The 23,218-nt window shown below is 37.6% G+C and overlaps 4 protein-coding genes and 1 non-coding gene across 5 annotated transcripts; 2 read left to right on the forward strand and 3 right to left on the reverse strand.

Moving 5' to 3' along the window:
- Window positions 1-142: 142 nt before the first annotated feature.
- On the forward strand, window positions 143-2,671 carry myl12.2 (myosin, light chain 12, genome duplicate 2). Its single transcript, XM_028020717.1, has 4 exons — window positions 143-280; window positions 1,379-1,589; window positions 1,783-1,944; window positions 2,035-2,671. Exons 2-4 carry the CDS (start codon window positions 1,406-1,408, stop codon window positions 2,205-2,207), a joined length of 519 nt encoding a protein of 172 aa, XP_027876518.1. The 5' UTR covers window positions 143-280; window positions 1,379-1,405; the 3' UTR covers window positions 2,208-2,671.
- On the reverse strand, window positions 2,577-5,827 carry bag1 (BCL2 associated athanogene 1). Its single transcript, XM_028020715.1, has 7 exons — window positions 5,718-5,827; window positions 4,767-4,895; window positions 4,616-4,698; window positions 4,421-4,534; window positions 4,202-4,309; window positions 4,046-4,108; window positions 2,577-3,937 (listed from the first exon to the last, which is right to left on the reverse strand). Exons 1-7 carry the CDS (start codon window positions 5,752-5,754, stop codon window positions 3,848-3,850), a joined length of 624 nt encoding a protein of 207 aa, XP_027876516.1. The 5' UTR covers window positions 5,755-5,827; the 3' UTR covers window positions 2,577-3,847.
- Window positions 5,828-6,021: 194 nt separating this feature from the next.
- On the forward strand, window positions 6,022-6,113 carry trnar-ucu (transfer RNA arginine (anticodon UCU)). Its single transcript is given in 2 exon segments — window positions 6,022-6,058; window positions 6,078-6,113. It is a non-coding gene; the product is annotated as a tRNA-Arg (tRNA).
- Window positions 6,114-7,847: 1,734 nt separating this feature from the next.
- chmp5a (charged multivesicular body protein 5a) lies at window positions 7,848-13,575 on the reverse strand. The gene is made up of 8 exons (XM_028021800.1): window positions 13,507-13,575; window positions 13,053-13,157; window positions 12,921-12,967; window positions 11,606-11,699; window positions 10,211-10,282; window positions 9,158-9,266; window positions 8,758-8,873; window positions 7,848-8,294 (listed from the first exon to the last, which is right to left on the reverse strand). Exons 1-8 carry the CDS (start codon window positions 13,573-13,575, stop codon window positions 8,244-8,246), a joined length of 663 nt encoding a protein of 220 aa, XP_027877601.1. The 3' UTR covers window positions 7,848-8,243.
- Window positions 13,576-17,531: 3,956 nt separating this feature from the next.
- Window positions 17,532-22,789, reverse strand: oprk1 (opioid receptor, kappa 1). The gene is made up of 4 exons (XM_028019657.1): window positions 22,562-22,789; window positions 22,121-22,438; window positions 20,645-20,997; window positions 17,532-19,614 (listed from the first exon to the last, which is right to left on the reverse strand). The coding sequence occupies exons 2-4, from the start codon at window positions 22,363-22,365 to the stop codon at window positions 19,076-19,078; spliced, it is 1,137 nt and encodes a 378-aa protein (XP_027875458.1). The 5' UTR covers window positions 22,366-22,438; window positions 22,562-22,789; the 3' UTR covers window positions 17,532-19,075.
- Between the last annotated feature and the right edge of the window lie 429 nt (window positions 22,790-23,218).

A 23,218-nucleotide genomic window follows, 5' to 3' on the forward strand; every position in this document is an offset into this window, starting at 1 on the left:
ATTGCTGCCACCTAGTGGTGGAAAATAGTAATGCTAAACATTATGACAAAACACTTTATCATGGCTCTACTTTGTTAACTTCAGAAAATGCATTCCCTTCTATCACTATAGATAATCATTTATTTGTTACATTTTTTTTCTAATGTTAACCTAAAGTAATGGGGACGATTCGGAATGAATGGAACATTCCAGATAGTTGGTTCTTTCCAGCTCTGACGGTGGGATGTGCTGATAGCTTTATGTACAGCTATTTTTCTACACATTTTGCATTTTTTCTAAGGTGGGTCAATCATTTTCCGTCCAAAGAACGCTCACGAAACCTATTGGATTTAAGAACAAGCAATATATTTTCTCTTTGACTTCGTTGTAGCTACTATTCTGAAGCTAACTGTTATGTAGGTCAGAGGAGATGGCTAATATGTTTTGATTAAATTATGTTATATACGGAAAGCATGCTGGGTTGTACATGGATTATTGCAGAGGAGAAGTGTCAGTATATATACCCCCAGAATTAAAGACTTGGTTTATTTAATGTATTTTACGTTTGGCACAGTAGCGCTAGCATAATATGTTCTGATGATCTTTAATAACAACACAAATAACTTGCATAAATATGATTATATTACATCTGAAAAAATAAAAAAAACGTTTTTACAAAAATATGTATATGTCAATATGTGATTATGAAGAGGTTCTGCAAGATGGGAATTCATGTATTTTACATTGACTGCTAAATTTCCTACGTCCTTTGAATGCGGTCTACCAGTTGCCTTCACCTCCAGTTTTCAGTGGGAGTTTCACTCTGAAATTAAATAAAACAGGCTGTAGGATCTCATACTTTTGATGGAAAATTGTAATAGTCAAGTAAACAATACCTTATATGCTTACAGCGAGGTCTGGATAAAGTAAACAGAATATGAAAAGTTTTCAAACTTTTTTTTTTATCCAACTGTGTGTAGTTTTCCAGATCTGACCATCTTTCTCAGCCTCCATTCAGCTGTCCATCACCCATCCATCAATTTACTTCTACTTACTTACTTTGGTTTGCCCATTCATCTGTCCGTTTTTTCTGTTTACCCATCTTGTCAATTTGTTTTTGTATGTTTTCCATCCATCTTGAATCTTTGCATTATACTTTGAAAAAGACCAAACATGGACTAAGAATTCTGGAAAATGTGTGGATTCTTGCAACTATAAATAAAGCCCAGCTTGTCAGCTCTGTAAAAAGTATTTTTACAAAATAAAACTTTTTGTGACTTACTACTTCATAGATAGTAATTTTGTCATCTATCTGCCTCTAGAGGTAGTTAATTGAGTTAAAAGATTTCATATTGCTGCCCAGCCCAGGCTGACGGCTACACCGTTGTCTCCATTACAGGTAGAGAGGGAGCCACCAGACGGCAGCATGTCGAGTAAAAGGGCCAAGGGGAAGAACACCAAGAAGCGTCCCCAGCGGGCCACCTCCAATGTGTTTGCCATGTTCGATCAGTCTCAGATCCAGGAGTTCAAAGAGGCTTTTAACATGATCGACCAAAACAGAGACGGATTTATTGACAAAGAAGATCTCCATGACATGCTCGCCTCATTAGGTGACATTTGTAATCACAGATATTCCTGTTCAGCTGATCAATAATAAAACTCTTGATAAAGGCATTTTCCAACATAAGAATAAAAAATATTTAAAATCACGATGTACTATTTCATTTTGTAAAGCCATTCAAGTTTAAATATGGGACTAAGGCAGAGCAACATTAACCTTTTGTTTTGTTTAACATTTGCCAGGTAAAAATCCTACTGATGAGTACCTGGAGACCATGATGAATGAAGCCCCTGGCCCAATTAACTTCACCATGTTTCTGACCATGTTTGGAGAAAAGCTGAACGGCACTGATCCAGAGGACGTGATTCGCAATGCGTTTGGCTGCTTCGATGAAGAGGGCGCAGGTATGTTGAACTTTCACCGAACCGCATTTTCACTTCCCTGTCTACAAAGTGAGGAAATCAATAACATTTCAACCTGTTTTCTCCTCTCAGGTGTGATCCAGGAGGAGTACCTGCGGGAGCTGCTCACCACCATGGGCGACAGGTTCACCGACGAAGAAGTGGATGAGCTCTTCCGCGAGGCGCCGATTGACAAGAAGGGCAACTTCAACTATGTAGCTTTCACACGTATTTTAAAACATGGCGCCAAGGACAAGGACGATTAGTGACGGGGGATGTTCCTGTTGAGGTTCATTATCTACTTCATTTGCATCTTAAAACGGGTTAATATTTTATTTAGATCAGCTATATCCTTAGTTTGGCTCATGAAAAAGCTTCTCTGTGGTATAGTCTGTTGAAGGTCATTTGTTTAAGCTGCTTCCTGGACCTCTGGGTCCCCTTCTAATCTTTATTTCAGAGCTCATTTTGCACATCTTTGACAACATTTCAGGGTCCAATTATGTAGGAAAGGACCCTCGTGGAGAAAGCTGGAAATAAACTGACACGAGGTGTTTACTTAAGACTAAATAACTTGTGTTTTTGTAGGAATGTTTTGACATTAAATTGTGTTCTGATACCAGTGACAGAATCTCTGATCATTTTTCAAAACATTTTATTTCAAAACAAAGGCAGATGCTTATGACTTGTCTTTCCATTCTACAAAAGAAGACAATAAATTTGACCAAAACTGCAGGTGACTCAGGATTTCTTTATGTGGAATAACAATGCACGTACAAATGAAGAACTAATTCTGCCCATAGTGGGCAGTGTTGTTGACAGTGGGTGTAGTTTCAATGATTTCCTTTTTGATGCATTAAGCAGCAGGCTTACATGTTTAAAATCTACAGTCAAAACCCCAAATAAGTTTTTTGTGTACTTAAGAAAAGTTCTGAAAGTTTAGTAACAATTGCTTTAAAAATCCCAAATTTAAGTATTCTCCTTTTTGTACTAAAACAAAAAACGCTTTCATGTATCCTGGGATTACTTTATATATGCACCTACATTCGAGTGAATGAACCTGACTAACCTACAGATTTAGGAAGGCTTCTGGGAAAATTTCCCAAACTTTAAAAGTACCAGCCATGATAAGACCTGGGATCATTTGCCTTCGTTTGTGTGTTCTTGTGTCCAATGACGACACATCTCATTTACGTGATGATTGGAGTATTAAACATGTAAGCACCCAACTTCAACAATATTCAATATAACTACATTAATGACAGCTGCATCCAGGTTCAGTGTTCTTAACATTTCCTACTGTGATGATTACGTTCCTACGCAATCTGAAAAAGTAGACACATTAATTTTGGTATCTTTCAAGTCTGGATCAATGGCGTAAAAAGACAAAATGGAAAATATTCTATATTCAACTGCTAAAACTTGTATGAAGAATTCTTCAAATTTGACAAAACAAGACTGAGAACTTTGGAAAGTTGATTCTGAAAAATATTTGAGTCCCAGATTACTTTTTGACCTCTTGATTTCAAGTAGAAGTAGGGACAGAGGATGAAAGAACGCAACATAAATGTGGCCTTGACCTCAAGTACACATCTAACGCCTGAAAAATGAATATAAACCACAAATGCCTTTGCTGTTACAGAATGGGTGCAAGCCCCTGTAGAATCGACCTCAATCTTGAACAAGACTGGAGTGTTATGGTAGAAAGCACACACACTGCAGAGGTCCAGTCTGTATTCAGACACCAATGTTGATAACCAACAGCCCATGTTTTCAAATGATTGATTGTTTGTCCCATACAGCACCCTCTTCACAATAAATAAAGTAGGATCTGCTTCTTACTTGAAGCACTCTGAGACCTTTGCATTGCTCACAGAGCAACTTAAAGCACAAAACATAGGAGAGTTGATTACTCTGCCAGAGCCAGGTTTTTAGACTGGATCTTTGATAGGTGGTCTGATATACAAGCCTCAATCCTGTCGCACTGAGCCAGAAAATCCTAGAAATATACAATGATTGTAGTTATTTTTTTTATCAAGACTGTTTTCAATAAAACATGAATGTGCCTTTTAGGGAAAAAAAAACACAAAACTGCAGATAGGCTAACCTGCACTGCTTTCACAAGACCCTTCTTCTTTGTTCTGCAGTCGGCAAAATTTTCTGGGATGGCCTTAAAAGAGAAGATGGTAATATTAGGTCATACAAGTCACAATAATAATAATAGAAAAACACCACATGAATACAAAATAGCAGAACAGATTACCATGGCATCTATCTGCTCCAGGATTTTCATGAACTGCTCAGCTGCTATTTTTACTCTGTGATCTAGTTTACTCAGCGCTTCTGCCTGGAGGTCTTTTGCAAGGAAGCCCTAAAGAAAGAAAGAGCAAAGAAATATTGATGTTGACAATAGACTGAAAGACATGTTATTGACAACAATGATTAGTAAACAAAAGTTACCATGCCGTAACTGACTGCTTACATTCTTTAATCCAGTTAATTCCCCATCTACCGCCTCCAGTTTCTTAGCTGTCTGCTCCACAGACTTTTCAATTTCTTTCAGCTTCTTTAGTTCAGCCTCTTCCTCTGGGCTGTTCTGTTTGTTTGCAGATTACAGTGAGTATCTCCTTATTTACACACCATCAGACACCAGACATGGTGCACGTAAAGTCCTCACCCGCTTTCCAATCATCATGAGTTTGCAGCCCTCTTTTACTCCACAGCTGGAGAGACTCGCTTCCATGTCCTTCAGAGACTTTCCTGCAAAATTTGGTGTTAGAGATTAAACAGAAAATTCAAGTTCACTTCTGAGTTCAGTGATAGCTTACCTTTAAAAATGAGTTTCTGTGAGGCCGGTGGGACACCAGTAGCTTCATTAAGAGCATCTGACAAGTCTTTAACAGTGGGCTCCGTTCCGTCCTCTTGACTTGTTAGTGTGATGCTGTGTTTAGTTGATCCTGAAAAGGAAAATTAAACTGAATTTGAGAAAATATTAGCACCACTACCTAAAAGTGTGATCATTGTTTCATCAGTAAGTTGAGATTTTGAATTGGAAATTATTGTTGTCAATAACAATAAATGACTTTGTTTTGCTTTTGATTATTTTTGATTCATGAGAGATTTTAAGTAACTACAAATTAATAACAATAGTACAAAAAGTTACTATTTAAAAATATTTTTACTTGTTATTTTTATTTTAGGTTTTGCTTAGCAATGAGGGTAAGCTACACTAGTATTTAAAAATACATTCCGTCATTGTGTGCTTGTTTTAAATGCTGGCCTGAGAAAAATGGATAAAGTATAGCAAAACATGAGGTAAAAGACTCAAATCCTTGGAAGCTGCATGGTGTTATCCTTTTACTTTTTAAATAGTACTGCTAGCATAAACATCAGCGACAAAACAAATCACGTCTATGTTGCTCGATTAAGATGGTTTTGTACATCATAACGTGACAAAATGTATTCTAAACATGTCACATTAATAGTGACTTATTTAAAACATACACAACTGTTAAAATAACAATGCAGTTTAGAACAAAAATAAATATAAAACACCGATTTCAATCAACCCCTAGCTGTAGTTAATTTAGTTGAAACTAACCAATTTACTGGATCTGTTTTCTTTGATTTTGAATGTTTAAAATGTGATAACCCCATTCAAATATGAATTGTAATGAGATACATCAGCTTAGCATCACCTCGCACCTAACCACACTAAAAAAACAACTAAAACAATCATTTAATGACAAACTTAACGTTATAATGTAGAAGAGTTTTACCGTATGCGACAGTCACAGTGATTGTTTGCGCTGACATTGTTGCGTTCTAGATTCCGTCCTCACATACAACGATAATACAGCTAACTGTTGCTAACTGCGAACATTTCCGGTGAACACCGGAAGCACTTGTTTATTTAATTATATGTCTTTATAAAAATATTTTTATATAAAAGTACATACATAGGAAAATTAACTCTTCAAAATACTGATCATAAGGTTTTATTATTGTTAAATATATTTATAAACATAGTGCCAAAAAGTACATGTGCGATCACCCGGGAGATCTGACACAGTTTCTCCAACTGGCTCTGTGGCGCAATGGATAGCGCATTGGACTTCTAGCAAAACTCTAGAGAAGAGATTCAAAGGTTGTGGGTTCGAGTCCCACCAGAGTCGCACTTTTCTGGAAAGTAAAACAAAATTTGGTGGTAACAACTTTACCATTAAGTACTGACCACTACTTCATTAACTCTCTGAAGTGTAAGTGGGTCCTTTTTGACCCAGTGAGGTCATCTTTTTTGCAATATCTTTGTAATGAAAAGTTTTCATCACTTCATATTCCAGGTATTCTTCAAAAAATATGTTACTGATATCATGCAATTCAAATTTTTAATTTACCTTTTTAATTTGCTTTTAAGAAATAGCATGTTTTATATTACTACCCCTTTCTTCCGTGAGGGGGTCAAAAATGGCCCGCATTCATGTCCTATGGAATTGAATGGGAATCTTTGTCAGGAATTTTTTTTTTTTGAGAAACGGGGAAGACCCAGGGCACGCTGGAGGGACTATGTTTCCCAGGTGGCCTGGAAATGTCTTGAGATTCCCCCGGAGGAGTTGGAACAAGTGGCTGAGGAGAGCGAAGTCTGGGCCTCCTTACTTAGGCTGCTGACCCCACGACCTAGCCCCGGATAAGCGGAAGAAGATGGATGGATGGATGGATGGATGGCTGGATGGATAAATAATTGCACACACATACATACACTCACATGCGTGATACACATAGAATACAGACAGTAATGTTAGCTAGCTTGATTAGCTAGTTTAAAAAATTTTCTACAAATTGTCACAAATGTTCTACAAATTGTTCTAAAAACATTTTAAATGAAAAATGAAAATATTTCAAAAATGAAATAATTCTTGTGTGAAATAAAACTCAGTAGAAAGTATTATACAAAACATTATTTTGAATCAAAATGACAAAAGTAGCATAAAAACACACTGATTGTAACCAAAAAAGTCAAAAAAAGACCCAGTCATGGAAAACTGTACAGTCAGTCACTCACGCATCAGAGGGTTAAAGACTGAGAAAAATTATTAAATGTCAAATTCAGATATTGATAAATTGTCAAAACTGAGCAGTCACAAAATGTTTGTTTTACCAGCCTTTATTCTTTTTCCCTGTGATTTTTATAAGCAGACTGCTCTCAACATTTTTGTTTTTTAACCTTGCAATGAGCTAAAATACTGAGCCTTGCAAAAGACATATACGGAAAAACATGTTTTTATTACATATTTATATAGCTTGGGCTATTTATTTTTATTTTTTGCGGATTTTGTAAAAGTAACTCTGGATCTCTGCAAAATATTAAACAAATTAAAACATTTTGCTAGCTTCTGCAAAAGAAGAAACCTTTGCAGAACATAGTGAATGCTTAAATATTTTCCTCCAAAAGTTTGCTTTGTCATTAGCTTTCCGTTGATTTTGTAATCTCCAACACCAGAATAAAATGTTCCAGGATGTAACAGTATTTCTACAAAAGTGTATCTTTTTTTTCCCTTGAGAAGTCCAAATTTTCTTTCCAAAGGTTTTGCAATAGCTTGCACAAACAGAATACATTCATGGGATATAGCTGTAGGTCACAAAATAATTCAAAAGAAGAAGACAGGTTTTGCGGGATATGATCAGTAATCATATGATGATCAGATCAGTGCAAAAGCATATTTATGAATGCTATCTAAACATTGGTTTCAACACTTGTTTTTAATTTTTCATTGTATTTCTATATTGTATTACTTGGTAAATAAGTTGAAGGGTAGTTCAGCAGGAAAACTGTCCCTAATAAAGAAGAGACAAACCCCTACAGAGACAAAAACAATACAATTATTATCAATAAATTACAAACACAATGCTAAGATAAAAGACATCATTTATTTTGCACGTTTCAAGTACCCCTGCAGATATTTTAAACAAGCAGAGCGAGGAAATCAGCTCCACCTTGGAGAACTCAAAACCAACTGTAAGGACTTAACCGAGACACAAAGCTCATAAATAGACAAATAAATTAATAATAAGTCATGAACAAAACCAAAAAATTGGTGAGGACAACAGGTCGAAAACGATGGTGAATACTGTTTTTAAAGGCCACATGCTAACATGGTAGTAGTAACCATAGTAGTAACAATCCAACACCAGGGCAGCTTCAAAAGAGTAGTGTGTTCATATCCAACAGATTTGCATGTATAAATGTTACTCTACATAGAAAAGTGTTTTCAGTTGAAGTGCAGTCGTCTTCATGCCATCTTTGTTTACGAGGCAGGAATCTGTGGAAGGCCAAACTCATCCACCAAAACCCCGTCCTGAAAGAGAAACAGAGAGTTTTCTATTATTGTATAATTCATTTATTTTACAGAAACTGCCTAAAAGACACATCTTACTAAACTGAGATTTATTTTTAAAAAAAGGGCATAGACCTCAACTATTACATTTATGTCCTTGAGATCCCTTTTTCTCAAATATAATTTCTGAATAAAATAACGTAAACAGACCACAGTGTGGATTTAGGGGAACACCTACTCATATTTCTACTAGAAAAAATAAATAAATAAAAAGCAAACATCCTTTTCCTTCCATTTTAACATATACTTTGTATTAGTTTAACGCATAAAATCCATTAAAGTAACATTGAAATTTGTGGTTGTGATGTGATAAAAAGCAGAAAGGTTCAAGTAATACTTCTACAAAGCAGTGGAGAGGATACTGCACTGCGAGGCTTAAATGTCACACTGGATCCGTTGATAGCGGTGATAACTGGACCGCTACCTTGTTTGTCTTGCTGTCGCTGGGAATTCCTTCTGGGATAGATGGAGCGGCTGACGCTTCGTCCAAATAGGAGGTGTCATCATCCAGCAGCAGCTCATCCCCCAGGGCATCCAGCTCTGAAACAGTTTCAAATCCACGCTTATTTTGGAAAACTAAGAAAGCCGTGATTATCATTTCCAGTCAAATTTACAATTCATTTCATCAGTTCATTTTCAGCACAGCCCGTCCTGCTTAACGTGGCTCATTTCTTTTGCTGTCAGCGAGGCCGGCAGACATGACTGATTTGCAGGATATTATTTTCTCTCATCGCTTGTGCCATGTAATTGGAAGTCTGCTGTTGATGCTTTCGCTCTCATTAACTGTGATCAGTCATTGTGAAATACCCATTCGCCCAAAATACCTGCTTCAAGATCCTCCTCGTCGATGTCTGGAGTGCAGTAGCTGCGGCTCAGGGACTCCTGCACCTCACCGGCTTCCTCCATCATGTCTTCCAGCTGGTCTTGTAAATCCTGCGAGTCCGGAGAAACAAATTTCACATGAAACAAACAATAAGTTAAAGTTATATGAGAAACAGAAGCTATTTCCAATTAGCTCTATCCCTGTTTTTAATGCAACACCTCGTCCATTAAAATTTCACCTGCTCTTCAAGTTTTACTTAGCTTTCTGTGCATCCCTGCATGCTGCTGAAATTCTTAATTACACTTAACATACCTTTGTGTTTTTAAGTAAAAACCACTGCAAGAAAAGTCTGACCCATCTCAAGAAGTACTGTGAATAATTTCAAACCATTTTAAGAAAAAATGACAGTCATAAAATTGTAAAAATAATTTCCACTTTGACCGCTGGTCCCATCTTTTTAAAGTGCTGAGGTCTCCAGCTGTGTGTTTCCCATCTGTTTTCTGATAACCTGTTTCAAGCAGGATCTCTTCTGCCAGCTGGGTTTTCTGTTTGCTAGCCCTCTGTTGCTTTCTTAAAAAGTATACAGCCCTTTGGAGAAAAAACCAGGACAGAAAGACACAGACTTATGGTGAAGATGTGAACACAAGCTTGTGTTATGCTTATGAGCAGAATGGTAAAATCATATACTGGCAAAACAAGGGTGTACAAAGTATTTTCATTTGTCATAAAAACACTGTTTTCCCATAACGTGATCAAATTAAACAGTAAATATTTCAAACATTTTGAATCAGAGGTTAAGCTACAGCAATGAAATCTTCATTCCTTTACAATTTTTTGACCCACAATTTAGTGAGGGAAAGTAAAAATGACATTCCTCTTGTTCATTAAATGCTGTTTAACCATGCCAGCCTGCTAGTTTTTTATTACTGTTTCCTAAAAATCCTAAAATATTTGCTGGTGTATCAAAGAACATAATGTTCCTTGTGCTAGTTGGCAGCCTTTTGTAACAGAATCAATCAAAGGACAGGAGAAGAAGAGTGTGTCCCAAACATACATCGATCTGATCAAGCTTGACGTCCTTGTAAGCTTTTTTCATTTCCTTTGCACCGATCTTCATCGCCTCCACCTGGGGAGAGAAAACAGGCAGAAGAATGTATATTTAGTCGCCGCCACTATAATCGGACTTGTTGAGAAGAAGACGGGTCAAGACAAATCTGTGTCCTGTGATCTTTGGACTGTAGAACAAAACAGGATTAGATGACTGGAGGTTTAGCTGCAGGTTCTACTCTGGTGTTTTAATGTCACAAAGGTGGCTCTCTGTCAAGACCCTTTCCTTTCTGATGTCTTCATATGTTTTTAACGTGAGCCATTTCTTTAATATTTTATCATTCACTGAACTCACCTCCAAATGTTTCTATAATTGTTAATCTAGCCTAAATTGTTTTAAATACAATGGGAATTTAAAGTAATTTGGTGAGCAATTTCCAAAGGATTGCTGATAAAAAAAGATTAAAAACTAACATTTGTAAAATCAAAAGAAAATTAAACCCATATGTTTAGATCCTGCAGGGTGGATGATAACCAAAATAGCAATTACAAAAGCACTGCTGGTTACCAATGCGTTGTGTTTATTGTCAGTTGGGCTGAATGTATTAAACTTAATAATCTAAAAGTAATTTACATGCATTAAAAAAACAAAATGATTATATTATTACACTCTAATATTTAAATTTTCCCATTGACACAATAGGCATACTGTTTGTTTGAGCTCCTTTCTTCATTTAAGCCTCAGTCTAGTCTAGCCTGTAGCATGGAAATTATATGTGTTAAATGAGTTTTCCAGAGAAACGTGTGTGATTGGCCATTTTGCTTTAGCACTCACATTTCATGAATAACTATGCTTGTATTCAGCATAACACCATATAGATGATATGACTGAAATATCTGACAAGGCAAATGACATGCAGATAATTTTCAACAACAACTTCTTGTTTTGCTTCTATTCTTCGGTTCATTTGTTGATTTCATCATTGTAAAATCTCCAGAATAGTCTGGTGTTTTTCAGTCTTTACAATAATTTTCACATTGGAACAAAGGCCATACTGGCTGCTGCAACTCCCTGTCTGTCTGTGTCATGTAGCTTGCTTTACATGTTGTGCTCAAAGTGAGAGCTGAGCAGAAAGCAGATGAAAATTTTACAACGTCCAAAACAAGAGCACAAAGTTTATGGCGCAGGACAACAATATTTGTTTTCCTTTTTCTTTTTAAAGATTTGTTCGACTATCTGTTTGTCAATTAAACCAGAGATAGGATCTTTTATGTCATTGGTAACAGTTTGGTAACAAAAAACAAGGCCTTAATTTTTATTTTTATTTTACCTCTAATGTAATATCAGATCTGGACCTCCCTAATCCTGACAGATTTCTTATTCACAATTTTAGTCTCTTACTGTAGTTTTTGTGTCCTTCAAAGTCTGGATTGTGTAGTTAGCTTGCTCCATATTGAATGACTGCTGGGCCAGCTGCTCCCTTTGACCTTCATACCTGAGAGAAAAAAACGGTACAAAAGTTTCAGACATCTCATCCATCCACTGAGCATGTTTTGACATTTAAATAAACTTGCACTGTCACCATCCTACTTGTCAAGTTCTACATCCCGCAAACAGTCGCAATTTGTTTTCTTAAGGACTTTTTAACCATTTCATCTGTCACATTCAGAGATAAGCAAAAGCGGCTTCTCAAATGCTGTCCCCTCATCCTGAAACTCCCTACAGCGACACTTTGAAAATGTTAAATTTTAACAGCCATTTAAAGACAAGTTTCAATGGACGTCTGTTGTTGCTTTTGGTACTCATCTTCTCACTGGTGTTATATAAGTTGGCGTGTAGATTTATTAAAAAGTCCCTCTTCAAAATGAGGTTGGGAATCTCAGTGAGGTTAACCTGCATAAGTATAGGTGACATTTTTAAAGCCAGAGCAACATGTCTTAAGGAACAATATTATAATACTTTTATATTCCTATTTGGAGTTTAAAAACATTTGTTTGGAATATAATAAAATAAAACGATCCTTTAATTGCCCTCCGATGGGGAAAATTGCAGTGTATTAGCACTTGAATAAAAAGTAAATGTAGACCCTGTAAATACAAGTGTATATATGCATCTGTAGAAATTGTGTTTTTCTTTGATACAAATATGTAATATGTACAAGAATATGGAGATCTGACAGCAGGAGTGTGAACAGTTCATTTGGTGGTTTGGGGGGATTACCGGTGAAGCAGTCTGATTTAAAATTGATCATTGTTCAAGATTACAAAAAACACAAATTATAAACTAATTTAAGCTGAAATGACTGAATTCTGAAGGTTACAATGATGAAAAGCTAGCCAATCCTAAATGCCCTCTGATGCCACAAAACTCCATCCAAGAGTTCCTGAGTGCTACTACCTACCAGGACCTTTTTCTGAAGTAAACTGGCTTAGTAACTTGGTCTTAACCAGATAGTTTAACCTGGAAATAGTGGGTGGAAAACAAATGTCTCCTGTTGTCAAAACCCACGTTTAAGCAGCCGCTAGCTCTTGTTCCTAACTCACTTTCATCTGTCATTTGTTTTCATCTCGCAAATAATTATTACAAGAGTTTATTATGACCATACTATGGTGCCCAGGTACCACATTTTGAGAACCTTAAATGTAGTCAATGAAGTTGTTGTAAATATTCATTTGCAGCAGAGAAGTAGATCCAATGTCAGTCTGAGTATACTCACATTCTCTTCTGCTTTAGGACTCTCATGGCCTTCTGCTTCACCATATTCTGCATTCAGGATTAAAAACAAACATCAACACTCAACATGTTTTCCTTTATTCAGAAGAACAATTTCAGCAAATCGTTTCCATACCTTTGAGGGCCCATCTCTCATCTTTTTCAGCTGATCTTTGTACTTCAGCAGCTCGGCATCGAGCCTGCCTACTTTCTTTTCAATGGACTCTGACCTGGCATCCACCTAAAAGAGGATGGGATCAATTGAAGGTAATGATTTCCAGCATCCTGTGTTTAAAATGACCTGCATTTGTGAATGTGTTTGCATTAGAGGTAACAGTGAGGTAAAGGCTTTTCAAATAATTGAGGCTAGCAAACACATTCATTGTTCCATATCTAACGCAGCAGGTTCGGGTGTAAAAGAGCAGATGCTTTGTTTGTGTTATATGTCAGCGGGGATAATTAACAGTAAGCTGTGAGGTAATTAGCACAGTATTGACAGCATTTCTGTGGCCGTGTTAGCTAAGTAACGCCGTCGTTGGTCACATAAAGCAGCCATAAACAACAATACCTCTGATGTTGACAATACTCACAGTGCTGATGCAGTCCGACAGGTTCGGAGGAGGCGCTTTGGGCTTCCCGCGTCCGAATATTCTGTTCATTTTTCAAAGTCTTTAATTACCTTGAGGTTTTTAGTTTCCTTTAAAATAAATAATAAGCATCAAACGGAAACGATTCCTGCATTGGAGCCGACCGGAAATAACGGTGCAAACGCAAAATCGACATGATTGGTTAGTGCGGAGATCGTGACCAATAAGAGACTGGACTACATGTTGCCGCCCAGCGGTGAGCTGAGGTACTGCAGATTTCAAAGAAACCCTTTTGTCCCAACAGACATCATCCATCATCAGTCTTTGTTAGTTCTCCTCTGCAGAGGGGGCAGGCATATAATGGAGACTTTAATCAAGATTGATCTATCCATCTATCAATCACATTCTTTAATATCATTGTGAATTATTATTTGTAAATATTTGTATAAATAGTAACTATTACAGATTTTTTTGTCGCTTTGATACATTTCTCACATCACTTTTAGACATTTGCGCAACAGCTAGTGCGTTTTTCAAAACAACTAGTACAAACTGCAAAACATGGTTGATACTCACAACCATGCTGTCCACTTTGCAGAAGTGAGTCAAAATGGAAAGTTTATTTATCAAGAACCAAATGCTATGAATGAAAATGTTATCAAAATTTAAGTCCCAACAACGTATTTATGAACAAGATAGTCAAATGGCTTAGTCTTGTTTTATGACAATTGTCACAAAATAAGAATTCTGATGCAGTTGCAGGTTTTTTTTTTCAATTTTTTTATTGCTTTCATGCAGGCGTCAACTCAAGCTTCAGATTTTCAAGACTACCACACAGGCCTAAACAGCAGCACTTGTGGAGAAACATTTTGTTTGCAAAAGGCTTTAGCCGTGCCAAAATAATTCAAATGTGACACAAAATCAAATCTTGCCTTCAAACACTTGCAACCAAATCTATGAGCTTTTCCAGTCATATCATAATGGACAAAATACAGCACTAGTTCAACGTGTTTGCAATGTATAAATCAAGCAATGAAATAAAGAATATTGGTTTTATAGTTAATGATCAAACTGCATTCAGAAATATAGTTGCTTTTGACTGACATGGCAAAAGCAAATGTTAATGTTATAAGATCAAGTTCGTAACATGCAAACTGCTCTCTTGATTTAAAAAGACATTTGTGAGGCATTTAGAAACAAAAAATAACACCAATCACCAAAAAATCTTATTTATTGCTCTTTTGGAGCACAAAACATCCTTCTAAGCAAAACATTCACAATTTATGTTTTAATCAGTGACCCAACATGCACCTCATGTGGAACAATTTTCTCTTTGAAAAGTGAGGCTTATCGGATTCTTAACACGAACAAGAATCTATTACGCAGCCCGCTACATGTAAGAGCTAATTCACATGCAACTTGACAGACATACACTGAGAAAAGAAAAAAAATGCTGTAATCTTTTGTGATTGGAGCTGACAGTTTCATCAATTCACCCAAGGACAGATTGATTTCATTTCTCCGTTTCTGACTCTGTATAATGATTGCACCAATAGGACTATAAGCTGCTCCAAGAAACATGGATTTGAGAAATTGTTGAGGTGAAAGAAAAACTCTGCAGGGGTCCAGCTCTTAGCCCCCAGCTTTGCTTCCGAGTGGTGATGTCTACCACTCAGCTGCAGTAATCCCAAAGATCTCAAAGGTTTCCGAACTGTTCATTTCAGAGTGAATTTCTTCTTCTCTTGAGAAAATATTTGACAAGTGCTATTTAAAAAGCATAAAGAGTTTTAGTGCTTATTCAGTTGTTTCAGATCTACATTATGTAATGATCTGCTCCCTTTTGAGTACAGCCACTTAGTCAAGTAACTATTTTTAAAAAAATATTTCTTTGTGAACAAAACCCTCAAAGAATGACCCAATCAATGAAATATACTCTCTATCATGGAAAAAGTTTTTGACAAGCCTGGAGTCCTGGCTCATTTAGCTGCATCACTCATGTTTTTGTATCACAACCTTGATGGAAAAGGAAATGTCAACTGTCTCAATCAGTTTAAAAGCTTCACAGTTACCCTCGCAGGTGGAAACACAAGAAACAAGGTGATGACAGTATACAACAGGGGATACACAGGACTGTTCATATGAGGTATATTTCTGTGAAATTACACTTTATCAATGTAATGCAAGGAACGTCAGTTGCCCTAAAGCATATCAATAACATTTGGGATAAGGGAGACGTGGAGGTTTTTAATTATCCAAACAGGTGGCTTAGAACAACAACCTGCAGTTAACAGCTTGAACACAGTGAGAGAACAAACTCTGAGAGTCAGAGCAAGATTTAACAATTTTACACAATGTCAATTTTTATTTGCTTTCAGGATATTTTCTCTTACGTAAAATAAACAACAATTAAGATTTAAGATTTGGCACAGAAAGGGATAACTAAACAGGAAAACAAAAGAATAGGTTTGTAGATTTACTTTGGTAGTGGTATTATTTTATGTTGTTTTTTTTTTAGATTGTATGACTTTCTGTTGAATCATCACACCAGGGTAAGCGCATAAATATGATAAAGAGGGGAATTTTTTTCTGGAGCTTCAGCTCCTGGTAGGGTTTCTCCAGGGCAAATTGGCCTTTGAATGAGAAGTCAGGTGATCCTAATGATCAAGCGTTTGCCTCTGGAGCTAGAGGAAGCACCCTCTATTTGTGCCCACTACCATAAGAGAGGAACATCAGGATCCAATTCCATGCAAGCTGGGTAACAGGTGAGGGCCAGGCCTTTGACAAGCTACTTCCTCTTGACGTAATCTGGTTTTAGGAATGTGCAATGTCACTATTCTTTCAGGTAAGTTGGTCTCACCTCTACGTACTTCTTGGGCTCTTGATCCAAGCTCCTGCAGGTACTGGACTCTCTCCTTCCCAGGAGTTGTCCAGTTACTGCCTGAGGTGTCAGGCAGGAGTGGAGATACTCACAAACCCCTGACTGTGCGCCTTGATTTTAGAGTTTTCTATAATCAGCAACAGGCTTTGCGACTTCAGGATAGATTTATTTATAGGCCTCTGGCACCAGTCACTCCTTAAAGAATTTTCCTGTTGCCTGACAGCAACATGTCAGGTTCCATGTTTCCACTTGTTGATTTTTCATGTTGCTTCCCATTTGCTGTCATTATTTTTTTCAATTTTAAGTTAAATTAAATTTTTTTTTGCAACAATTAAGACTGCTTACCTGCTCCCTGCAATTCCAGCAAAATCTACACACCACACACTGTCATGCTCAACTTATGCTTTGCTCTTCATTCACAACTATCTACATAAATCTGTCATATAGACAGAATTGAAAGAAAACAGAACAAAGACATAATGTCTTTGATCACTTTAAAACCTTGCAACCATTAAAAGCAATTCCAATTAGAAATAATTTATTTGAATTATGACATGTTTGAACTAATTTAAATTATACTTTTTCTTGCCCTTTAATTGTGACATGACTTGTGCAACTCACTCAGATCTTGCTGTTGTGATTGCTTTCAAAGATGGATTGACATTTCAGTGGCTTACAAGAAACTGAAAAAATGTGGGTGGCTTTTTGGCAATAATGACTCAATCGTGAAAAAAACCCAGTCTTAAACTAATTTCTCTGGACATTTTTATGTGTAGCACAGGTGTCACGCCTTCAGAATAACTTCTTCTCGCGTCTTTGATTTAACGTAACCTTGATTTGTCAGATTGGGACAGTTTTTATTCTCTTTTCAAATTCCTCTGCAAGGCCACAGCACAAAGTCCCTTACAATTAATGAAACAAGCCTTGGACCGCCACCGTCTTTCAGTCAGCATTCTCACCATGGAAACGCTGCCATTGTATGTGAGCTGAATTGAGTAATGCAAAAAAGAAAGAAAAAAGCAGTCATGGTAAGGTGAGAAATAATTTCATGGGTGATTTGTGTCTTTTTGGAACCCATATGGATGTGAATAACAACTGCATTTTTGTTTTTTTAACAGCCACACTGCCAAAAAGAAAGGAAAAAAACTAATTTCCAACTTTTTTACTTATTTATTCTGACTTAATACTGCATTTACAAAGCGTCATTTGACACCCAAAGCTAATATACATTGAAATATCAGATGCGACACGAGGGGCACTTTTTGCATGCTTGACTCCCAGAGCTGAGCTCAAATTAAAAGATTTTTGTTCATGAATAAAGTTTTAAAATGTCAAGGAAACATAATATGAGAGACAACACTGACTAAAATAGTTGGGATATCAACTGTAAGACTGATAGTTTGACAAGATACTATCATAAATATGAGTAAAAATAAAAGTAATAGAAGAATGAAGGCACAAAAACAAGGCACAATAACAACTTCCTAATAGCACTACTTCAGTAATATAACTTTGAAGCTAATCTTTAGAACATACACAATTCAATTCAGTCAGACTGACCACTGTTTTACTGTATTCAAGAAAAAAGCAAGGCAGTAAAGTCTCAGGAAGGATTTTTTTGCAATAAAAAAGCAGGATGCATATTTCAGCTAATATAAGCCAAGCTTTGTGACATTAAATATATTTTATGTACACAATCTAAAAAGTACTGTGCTTGTGTAAATTCAGAGGTTGGTGGTTATTAAAGTTTCCTTCTAGAACACTGCCCATGTGTGTGGTTAAAACGAAGTCTGCATATTGATATTTAAATTATCCCTCCAGTATCACATAATAGGATTCATCACACATTCACAAGTGCACAAATACCAAGCTGTAAAGATGAAGTGCTAAGCAGAAATTTACACCAAGCAAGATAATTTTGTGCTCATTAGACACGTGCGGATGTATTTTATTTTACATATATGCTATCTTCATATTGGTTTTAGCCTTGAAGTTCTCTCAGCGTTAAGGAGATACTGAATATTTCACAAAGGTGTATCGTCAAAAAGGAGTTGGCAAATATATTGTACTCCAAATCACAAAAACACCAATTAAGAACTATTGATAATAAGCTGAAAAGATGCTTACAATTAATGCCTTTCCTAAAATAATTAGGGAATATATTTTTACTCTCTGTCTGAAACTGCAGTAATTGTGTATTAAAGCAACGTAGTAATAATTTCCCTACCAGAGTTCAAATACTACGGTCCCTTGTTGCTAGTTTGATTGGATTTTTTAACGCAAATTAATAGACTGTGATTTTCAGACATGTTGGATTTGCAGGTTGAGGTTGCTTCCAAAAGTTCAAATTCTGACTTCATGGGAGGATCATAATATTGAATTTTGATATGAATCGAATGCATACCTAGCCTGTTGGAAACAAAACAAAACAAAAAAAAAAACATGCAGAGATGTTGCTTTCATTCAGTCTCTTTCCTTAAACCAACTTAAGAAATAACTGCAATATTTTAGACAAAATGTTTTCATATAAATGAGATGAAGTGGGGTCAAATCACTCTTGGTTTTGGTCTTTTCATGGGATTTATTAATCAATACTGATACTACTTCTCAGATTGTGGTAGTGATTTGAGTCAAACACAGATCAATGGAGTCCTCCCAGCTCTGGTACGGCCTGGAGGACATGTTCATGGCTAGTCATACGGGCCTGGCTTGTCTCCCGTCACCCCTCCCTTCGGTGGCGCAGGTGTGATCCCGAAGCGTGCTCCTCACTCTGCTCACCCCGTGACAGTCACCGTGACCCCGCCCTCCAGGGCAGCAGAAGTCTCTGAAGCACCTCTTAAAGTTCTCGTCCAGGAACGCATAAAGGATGGGGTTGAGGCTGCTGTTGGTGTAGCCCAGCGCCACGCAGAAGAAGTAGGCAGCCATGACAGCGGTGGTCTCGGGCACGTTGGCTGACAACGCTTTGACCAGGATGAAGATGTGGATGGGGGTCCAGCACACCACAAATACCGCAACCACCACCAGAACCAGACGGGTGATCCGTCGAAGGTTGCGGTCTTTCTCGCGCGAGCCAGACAGGAGGCGCACGCTCTTCAGCCGCAGCACCATCAGGGTGTAGCAGACAGTGATGATGATGAGGGGCGCCACAAAGGCGAAGATGAAAACACATATCTTCATCAGGGTGTCCCAATAGGTGTAGGGATCAGGGAACTGTAAAGCACATTCTGTGGTTCCTGTTAGTTATGGAAAAGTTGCAGAACAATTAGAAGAGAACATGTAGGGAGTCAGTTACAAATACACAAAATCAGGCAGAGTATTCTGCTTTAAGAGATTTCAAATCTTGGTCTTCTACAAAAAAAAAAAAAAAATCAGCGGTCAACAATTTTAAATATGTTCTAAAAGTTTTATAATTTTGAACTTCTTATCTTTTGATACATAGGCCTTGTGCTTGTAGATTCCCTACATCAGGGGTGCCCAAAGTCGGTCCTCGAGGGCCAGCATCCTGCATGTTTTAGTTCTCTCCGTGGTGGTAGTAACAATCTTTTCAGCATGTCAATGTTCTTCTTAGGCCTTCTAATGAGCCGTCATTGGATGGCCCTTGAGGACAGACGTTGGGCACCACTGCCCTATATTAATGTATAGTTTAGCTTACATCCTGCTAACGTCTTGTCTGGAACCACAGACCGAAAGTACATGGTACCTCAATGGTATCCATGCCCTGCAAAAGTTTGAATCTTTCACATTTTGTCATAATACAACCACAAACTTTTGTGTATTTTATTATTATTTAAAGTATGCGGTAGAACATATTGTGAAGTGGAAAGATATTTATGCCTAATTTTTGTGATTCACTTTCACAAATGAAACATGGAAAAGTGTGGGGTGCATCTCTTAAAAATCTCCTGAGTCTTTATGGTCATAATGTGGCAGAATGTGAACAGATTCAGGGGGTGTGCATTCTTTTGAAAAACTCTTAAAGTGCAGATGTAAAATCATTTATCACTTAGCACTGCAAAGTTTTGAGGTCAGATTGAAATTATGAGTCAGTGATCTAATAGCTTTCTGTAAAATAAATGTCATAATTTTCCTGTCAAGTCTGGAAGCCTTTGTAAACTTTTATAAAATTAAAGAACATCTTTTTCAAGAAATTGAAGCAGTCGGCTAGACTAATTAGGGTCAAATATTCTTGAGAGAAGTTATATTTTAGATTGGCTTTTGGAATACGAAGGAAGACTATAGAGAATAGAGCTGAAGCTGATGTACCGTTGTTGGTGTTGGTGTTGCCAAGGACCATGGCAGGAATCCCAGCAGCTGAGGACAGAACCCAGATGATCACATTGATGATCTTTGCCTTCACTGGCGTACGGAAATCCAGAGCCTTGACCGGGTGACACACAGCAATGTAGCGATCCACGCTCATCATCGTCAGGGTGAAGATACTGGTGAACATGTTGTAGTAGTCGATGGAGATGAAGACTTTGCATGCCACCTCGCCAAACGGCCAGGAACTGAGCAGGTAGTCAGTGCTCTGGAAGGGCATAGTGGTGGTAACCAGGGCGTCGGCCACCGCCAGGTTGAAGATGTAGATGTTGGTGGCTGTTTTCATCTTGGTGTATCTGCAGGGGGTGAAGATGCAAACACGGGGTACAAAGGCAGTTATGGTGTAGCTGACTTACACTGCACACTGTTAAAAGCTAAAAATAATTAAAGAGTTTAATACAATTTGGTGTTTTCCCTGTTATGATGATGGATGCTGTATTATTTTAGGCCTTCAAATTGTTCATTTGAGTTGCTCTTTTTTCAGGGTGGAATAGTTGTGCAAAATATTTATTCAGTCTTTAGGTATGACTTTGACTCATAAGAATTCCAGAGAAAAAAACAAAATATTTTTATTATAAAAATTGATTTGATTGATTTACTTAATTATTTGGGAAAGTTCCAGCAGGCATTTCAACATTGCATAACTTTTTCACTCTGTTCTTGCCTTTGTACAACTCGTTTGTACACATTCCTATTAAACATAATTAATTTCTCAGGTACAGCCTGTATTTGGTGCTTTTTTGATGCAATATTCTGATTCTTGAGAAAATATTGTGGTAAGTAAGATACAACTTGGATTTCTTTTAATGTAAAAAACAATCAGTGTAATAAAGGGATGGGATCGTCATTTTAGATTAAATTGTTCAGCTCTCCTGCAGAAATTCTGACGCAAAGTAAAACTTGTGGACACTTAATTAAAAATATAATAAAGATCGGTCCTTTCATCCCTCTTTTTCTGATATCTGAATCAGTATTCAAAGCTTTGCATTGGGCTTCTCAGGACTTCCCGTGTAATTGAACAGATGACATTTACTAATGAAAAATAAGCTGTGCAGCTTCTACAAACCTTACAGCTTGGAAGGTAGTTCAAAGATTAACAGAATAAAAAGGAAAACACATGCTACTGTTTCAATAGGGTCGAAATCCACAATCCCACTAAGGAGACAAACAGAGACAAACAGAGAAAAATCCAATATATATGTAAATAAAGAAAAAAAGCAATTATTTTTGCTACGTGATGTACTAGTTGAAATTACTTAAACAGAAGGCATTCATGACTGCCGCTGAAAAGATACTCATCAGTCTCACAATAACGCGCCGCCTCTGTGCGCGCATGTTGGCTACGTGGGGCGCCTGACACTTACTGACATGTCACAGAAACCGCACACACACACACGCATACCAAGCATCCAAACTCACCTGATGATGACATACATCACCAAACAGTTGCCCACCAAGCCCACCACAAACACCACCGAGTAAACGGCGACTATGATGGGGATGATGGGTGACATCGGCTCAGGTTCCGCGTCCCAGGTGCCGTTCGGGGTGTCGTTGAAGATGTCCGACAAGCCGGGCTGCCAGGTGAAGTTCGGGACGCACTGCCCCGGCTGGCCCAAGGGACAGCGGTCCTCTTTGAAAATGTGCACCACGCCGCTCTCCATGGTGCTGAACGCTGGCTCTCCTTCTTCTGCTGTTGCTGGGCGCAAACTCACCACCCGAAAACAAGTGAATCGCCTAATTAGGGCGGAAGAAGGTAGCATTTTCAATTTAAACAAGTCTCAGTTTGTTGTGAGGAAAAACTACGCGCAAAAGCCCCGCGCTCAAGGACATCTTCACACAGGAGTAAAACCACCTTACCTCTTTTTAGTCCTTTCCTTCCCCTCAAAAAAAAAAAGCTCCTTCGAAAGAAACCAAGGCTGATTAGGACTCTTTGAGGACTCTCGACCAGAAAATCGGTTGTAGAAAAATATGAGCAGAAACAGCAGGTTTCTGTGCAGAGTGTGCAGGAAGAGGACAATTCACAGGCTGTGCCACCGCTGCGCGCCCGAAGGTGCGCACTGGAAGCCCGCACTGCTCATTCAGTGACATCAGAGCCTGAGCCAACACATATGACAGCCAGCAGATAGATAGGTTCAGACCATATGTAGTCAACTTCTGTCAGACTTTACTTAAATTTGAGTGATTTTTGCATTACTAATGAATCCGCACACAGGCGATAGCATATAGATTCTGACCTTTGCGAACTGTGCTGTCCAAATCCTCAAAAATTTTCAAACTTTTATTTTTTGCACTGTGCAAATTAAAGTTGCCAAAATGTCCAGCAGAACATATTTTCTAAAATTTCATACCCTTTTTACCATAGAAATGTTAAAAATCAAAGTATTAATGGCATGAACAGTATCATGACATGGGAATGCTGCCCCTCAGCAAGTACCAGTCAGGTAAGAGCAAAACGCTATTTTTTGGCTTGTAGCAAGAAATTAACTCTGCACATCACCCTGGATGTATTATTTC

The sequence above is a fragment of the Xiphophorus couchianus genome, chromosome 6 (genome assembly GCF_001444195.1).
Source record: "Xiphophorus couchianus chromosome 6, X_couchianus-1.0, whole genome shotgun sequence".
Taxonomy (NCBI): Eukaryota; Metazoa; Chordata; class Actinopteri; order Cyprinodontiformes; family Poeciliidae; genus Xiphophorus; species Xiphophorus couchianus.